General features: G+C 43.5%; 1 protein-coding gene across 1 annotated transcript in view; it reads left to right on the forward strand.

The window, feature by feature from the left end:
• LOC127984288 (B-cell lymphoma/leukemia 11B-like) overlaps positions 1 to 4,747 on the forward strand; it is a 31,131-nt gene extending 26,384 nt beyond the window's left edge. Inside the window, exon 3 of the mRNA XM_052586867.1 lies at positions 115 to 4,747. Coding sequence (XP_052442827.1) covers positions 115 to 2,072 — 1,958 coding nt within the window. The 3' untranslated portion in view covers positions 2,073 to 4,747. The remainder of the gene's footprint in view (positions 1 to 114) is intronic.
• The last annotated feature ends 1,629 nt before the right edge of the window (positions 4,748 to 6,376 follow it).

Raw genomic sequence — 6,376 nt, forward strand, 5'->3', positions numbered from 1 at the left:
GATGCGCTAATTACGCAAAATAAAGTGTGCTATCTCAACCTCCCCTCGCACAAAATCCGTTAATAGCTAATATGTATTTATTAATTCCATCCAACCTTGTTTTGTGTCTTCCAGGAAAAGATGAGCCCTCCAGTTACATCTGCACCACTTGCAAGCAACCCTTTACCAGTGCATGGTTCCTGCTGCAGCATGCACAGAACACCCATGGGATACGCATCTACCTGGACACCCACCCTACTAGCTGTTCGCTTACCCCTCGCATGGCCCTTCCTCCACCACTGGGGGCTGACACTTTGCCCCGTTCCCCTCTAGCCAGCTTTCTGGGCGATGGCAGCAACCCTTTCCAGCTGTTGCGTATGGGTGCCCCACTGCTACGAGATCCTCCACCACCCGGATACATTGACACCCGATTGCCATCCACTCCACCCTTTGTAAGCCCTCCACCACCCCGCCATCCTCTGGAACGCCTTGGCCCTGAGGAGATGGGTCTCCTGTCTCAGCATCCAAGTGCTTTTGAGCGGGTGATGCGGCTGACACCCATGGGCATTGAACCATCCATGGGCTTCTCTCAGCGTCTTCGTGAATTGGCGGGCAACAACAACAATGGTGGTCCCACTCCCCCTCTTTCACCTAACCGTGTGCCCCCCATGCATCGGCTTCTCAGCCCCACTCTGTTCCAGCCTGGCTCCAAACCTCTACCTTTTCTAACCACACCCTCACAGCCGCCATCAGTTCCATCCAGAGTCAATTCTTCACCACCACTAAATCAGGTCATCAAAGCCAAGTCCTGTGAGTTTTGTGGCAAGACTTTCAAGTTCCAAAGCAACTTGATTGTGCACAGACGTAGCCACACTGGTGAAAGACCCTATAAGTGTCATCTCTGTGACCATGCCTGTTCGCAGGCCAGCAAGCTAAAGCGCCACATGAAGACACACATGCACAAATCAGGCTCCATGGGGAGTTCACCTGAACAGGGGGGGCAAGACTCGGCTGGAGAGGGGCTTAAGAACAGTGAGGAAAATGGCACGAGGGAGGGATTGGATCATGAGGAGGATGAAGAAGAAGAGGAGGAGGAGGAGGAAGAGGAGGAGGAAGAAGAGGAACAACAGCAAAATGGAAGCAGGCCTGAATCCAACCTGAGCATGGACTCGGAGTTGAGCAGAAACCGAGAGAATGGCCCAAGACCCTCCCCAGAGGAGAAACCTCTGTCCACTGACAGAGTGACAGAAAGCCAATTCAACAACCTCGACAATCACTTGAGACTGCCACCGGGCAGCAGGTCACGCGAGGAGATGGACACAGATTCGGCATTCAGAGAGACTGATAGAATCAGGGGGCCTATGGTGAATGGCAGAGGCTGCGGCCCGGAGGATCCCATCTCAGCATTGTTCCACCGGAAGCCAATGCCTATATCCAGCTCCAGCCTCACTGGGTCTTCCGCCAAGAGGATCAAAATAGAGAAGGATGCGGAGCTGCCACAGGTTCCCATCATATCCCCTGAAAATGTGTATTCTCATTTGCTTGCTGGTTATGCTGCATCCCGCCACTTCATAAGGGAGCCCTTCCTGGGCTTCAACGATTCCAGGCAGTCACCTTTTGGCACTTCTTCCGAGCACTCTTCATCGGAGACAGGCAGCCTGCGCTTCTCCACCCCTCCAGGTGAAATTCTGGAAGGCGGTGGGATGTCGGGTCGAAGTGGTAGTAGTACACCTCACCTACAGCTGCGGGGACCTGGGCCAGGGAGACCCCCCTCTAAGGAGAGTCGACGGAGTGACACCTGTGAGTACTGTGGTAAGGTGTTCAAGAACTGCAGTAATCTGACCGTGCATCGGCGCAGCCACACAGGTGAGAGGCCTTACAAGTGTGACCTGTGCAGCTACGCTTGTGCCCAGAGCAGCAAGCTTACCCGGCACATGAAGACCCACGGGCAGTTTGGCAAAGAGGTGTATCGCTGCGATATTTGCCACATGCCCTTCAGCGTGTACAGCACCCTGGAAAAACACATGAAGAAGTGGCATGGAGAGCATTTGCTGACCAATGAGGTCAAACTTGAGCAGGCTGACAAAGTTTGAGACCACTTACCAATGCACTGCATTATGGGTTTTAGCTGGATAGTCTTTTTCTTGACTATATATTTTTTGGAGTGATTAATTTTTTTTTTTTTTTTGTGAAAACAAACTGCCACCTGAGAAACCATTACACAGGGAAATGTTAGTCTGCGGTTCTAAAACCCTTCTTGCATATCCCAGCAACTAACAGAGGAGTAGTCCATTAGGAATTCATGGAGCCTTTCTACTGTGCAATAATTTCTGTATTTATTGGATTATTTGTAATGATACATGGCATGTGCAGGTACATTATCGATGGGTTTCTAATGCATTCAGATCCTGAAATTATATTTCTACACCCCATCTTATGATATGACAAATACTGAGATTTTGGCATTCAGCCAGTTTTGTGTTATAAACTAGATTCCTCAAAGGAAACAAATGGGTAATTTCTAAAAGAAGAGGTCAGCTTCTAAAAATCTGAGAAAGTTTTCATGCTATTGTTGCTGTAATTGGCCCCACTCATCATGGGTTATATTCAGTAGAGAGATGTAAAGCACTGAATGTCACTTTGACAATAAAATATTCAACAATTTTTAAGGGGCAAAAAACCCAGTGATGTTTAAAGGCAGCTGATAGGCAGTTTGACTGCATCTGAATGATTTTCTGTTGACAACCTTTGAAATGAATGAGATGAAATGAAATGAAAGTTCATCACCCATGACATTTCTGAGAATGATAACGTGAAAATGACAACAGAAATGACTATATTTCCTCTACGTCATTATGGTTCCGTATATAAACAGTGTTGAGGCCACCAGTGTTGCATTACCAACATATTTTTTTTCAAAAGGCTGATATTTTTCAAAGCCCAGACTTTATTTTAAAGATCAAAATGTATACATTCACTTAAATTAACATCCATGCCATTTTTTCCCAACTTCATCTATCCCTTAATTCTATTTGATTGCTTTCCAAACCTCCTACAAGGTCAAATCCTTTCATATGTTAATGGTATTATAATATGTTTATTGTGTAGTCTTGACTAATTCAACCTGGATTCACTTGTTAAGAGAAGCTATAAGCTTGTTACATATCAAATTGCTATCATTGGCTCATATGGAGGATTTTTGATGCTGCATTCCTATTAAATTATTTAAGGCATGTGTTCGTAAACAAATCAATCTATCATGGAATAAAAAATGAATTAGCATCTATTTTGATGCCAATAAATAGCACAGGTGCTCACCTGTAGAAATAATTTGAGTAAACACACAATCACACACACACACACACACAGGCTATTAAGCTGTAGCAGCATTATACGCACCATCCTGTGCGTTGTTGAAACCGCAATCACTGAATTGTCTTTGGGCTCTCTAGAAGCCCTGGGTGACTGCCTGTCCTCGAAAGGATCCTAGGATTAAATGATTTCCTCATTACCACCTCTGTTCCTACTCACTGAATCGCCTCCACCTGTCTCCTTTCATACATCATCAGCTCACATTTACATCACAGTCCTCGCCTCCATCTCACATGCACCACTGTTCTCTATCCGTGTATTCACTATTTACAACATCCTGCCGTTTATATTCATGGCTTTTTACAGTTTACATTTTATTTCTGACTTGAATAGAAAGTTGCATTTAAGCTACGGCTGCACATGTTGCCCGCTTGAAATCAGTCAGCTGGGAAAATCATAAAGAAATGTACAGCACAACGATGAGAACCATTTTTAAATACGGATGTGTAGTTTGTCACCTACTTTGCAGATACTTAGCAAACCTCTCTTTGCGTAAATGACAGGAAGTGGCCATAACTTGAAAGAAAATCAGGAGGAAATGTGTTGTAGTCAAGAAAGCATGTCGAATTTAAGTGCTACCAATGGCTTTCGGAGACAGACTAAACCAGACAACACGGACGTGCCTCAAATGAATATTCAGCCTTTATCTTCTGATCTAGTTCAAACTACTGCTATACAGCGGACACAAACAATCCATGAACAAATGATCGTAATCAGTATCATTTAAATTCATTAAGAGGGATCCAATCAAATAAAGTCATCAAGGATGAATATTCATTTATTTGGGAAATGTAAAGCGTGCTTAATTTTTAAGGGAAAGTTTTAACGCACATATTTGTTTGAGAAATTACTAAGCCATTTCTTTACTGATTTATTTAGATGAACTAGAGAATTATTGACAGTGGAGGTAAAACAAATAATTGGAATGAAAAAAAAATACGACACTGTCTTTAAATGATGTTTACAGTGTTAAAGTATAAGGATACTGAGCTCTTCTGTATATGTGTTTTAAATGAGACAAATGTTTTGTCCTCTGTTTTTCTACAATATTGAATATCATAGCAGGGTTTTCTCCTTTTCCCTTTGTTTTTCTCCCCTCCCCTCCTTTTTTTTATTTTTTTTTTGGTGCAGGTATTTCCGTAAATTTCTATGGATATATGCGCGTGTTTGTTTTGTTTACTGTTAAATTCTCAATGTATTTGTAATTTCAGTGGCATTTTATGAAATGATGCAAAAAAAAAAAAAAATCTTTATATTTTGCAGTCCATTATGAAATCGTGAGTCTATTCAAATGTTTTGTCACTATATCTGTTCATAATTTTGGTAATTCCATCCACAGGAGGATGTAAAAAAAAAAAAAAAAAATAAAAATGCTCTTTTGTGAATTATTACATCCCTGTCAATCATTTGTTTGTGTTATTTGGTTGCACTTAGAATAAAAGTCATGAAAGTCACGTTAGTACTACATCATACATTACCATTAGATAGTCTTTTACAATCAGCAAACACTTTTTTATTATTAAGTATAAATACATATCTACTTTTCCATTATAATTCACTTTAACGTGCAAGTTAAGCTGCTTTTTGATTTGCAGTTGACCTATGACCCAAGCACTTCACTAATGTGTACAACCTCCGTCTTCACTGCACCTGCCCGTCCTCCTCTTGGTTTAAGTGCAGAGCACATGAAATCTTGTCTGACCTCTATTGACCTCTCGCATCTTGCCTCATCCCGTCTTGTTTTTTGTTAGGCAGGTGGGTCTTTTGTAGCTCCAACAATGTTTCATGTTGGGGAGGGGAAGCACTTAAAAAACCTCTTCATAGTGCATTTACACATGGCCAGTCAGAGCATAGAGGTTTTCTTGAATAAGCCACTCACGTAGGCTAGACCCACAGGCTAAAAGCAGTCTGACCTACAGATATTGTAAACAAACAATTGCTCTGTAGCTCATATTCATCCTGTGTTGTTTTGTTCGTCCTTCATGTTTAAGAAACATGTAGTGAATGTCCCTTTAAAGAAGGAGGGGTGAATATGGTTACAATGGAGCCGGACATCTGGGAGACATCTTCTGCCCGCAAACGTCCCGGTCCCAGCACGTCCCCAGCAGCTTAAGAAGTCAGATTCCCAGAGCCTCATTCATGGCACCAGCTTCCCCTCGAGGTCTCACTTTTTTTCACACTCTAATTACGACCAGCCACACCACGTCCCCACATAAGCTGGTGTCGTAGTTCAGATATGGTGCGCCTTTTAAGGTCCCTTTTGGGCGTTTGTAATGGCAGGTCCCACTGCGCCTGTCCTCTCTGTGCCATGGGAAGAGACATATCTCTCTATGGTGGTGAAGTAGCCCCTTATTTGTCTGGCCAAAACGACTAGGATCCAAATAGGTTGCACACAGAGAGAGTGGCAGGCAAATGAGGGGTCTGAATGAAGCGCGGTCGCAACAAACGGGGTGTCAGTAGGGGTTGCGGCTCACGCCTTGACCATGCCTCGTGACCGCAAAGTCCTAGGTTTCCACCGGATGACAGGGAGTCTTCCCAGCAGTCCCCTGCTCTATATATCCAGTAAGTCATCTCCCTTCCCCTGACCACTGCCCAATCAAACTGCATCCAGTGAGCAGGGACGAGCCCATGAGGCAGACAAGACGGCAACCAGGGAAAATCTGCTCCAGCTGGCTTGCCATGGGAATGAGAGGGTATGGATAGGATTTTTTTTATATATATAAAACAGAGATGCAGCGATGTGTGGTTGCGCTGTGGCTATTCAGCAGCTGTGGGTTCTGAAGATCTGCCTGCAGGAGAGATATGACCTAAAGGAACAAAGAGTTTGCGGCATTAAAGACCATATATACGAACTTCCTGTCCTAGTTTAAGATGTCACCCATGCCACTGAGTCACTATCATATCATTGATATCTTTCTTATTATTTATATGACTCAGGTCTGTGCTGAATCTATACCAGCGAATTTGCACAGAGCAAATTTATATCAGTAACCACACACTCCCTTGTGTGTTTATGTATTAAATA

Source organism: Carassius gibelio, chromosome B20, assembly GCF_023724105.1.
Source record: "Carassius gibelio isolate Cgi1373 ecotype wild population from Czech Republic chromosome B20, carGib1.2-hapl.c, whole genome shotgun sequence".
Lineage (NCBI taxonomy): Eukaryota > Metazoa > Chordata > Actinopteri > Cypriniformes > Cyprinidae > Carassius > Carassius gibelio.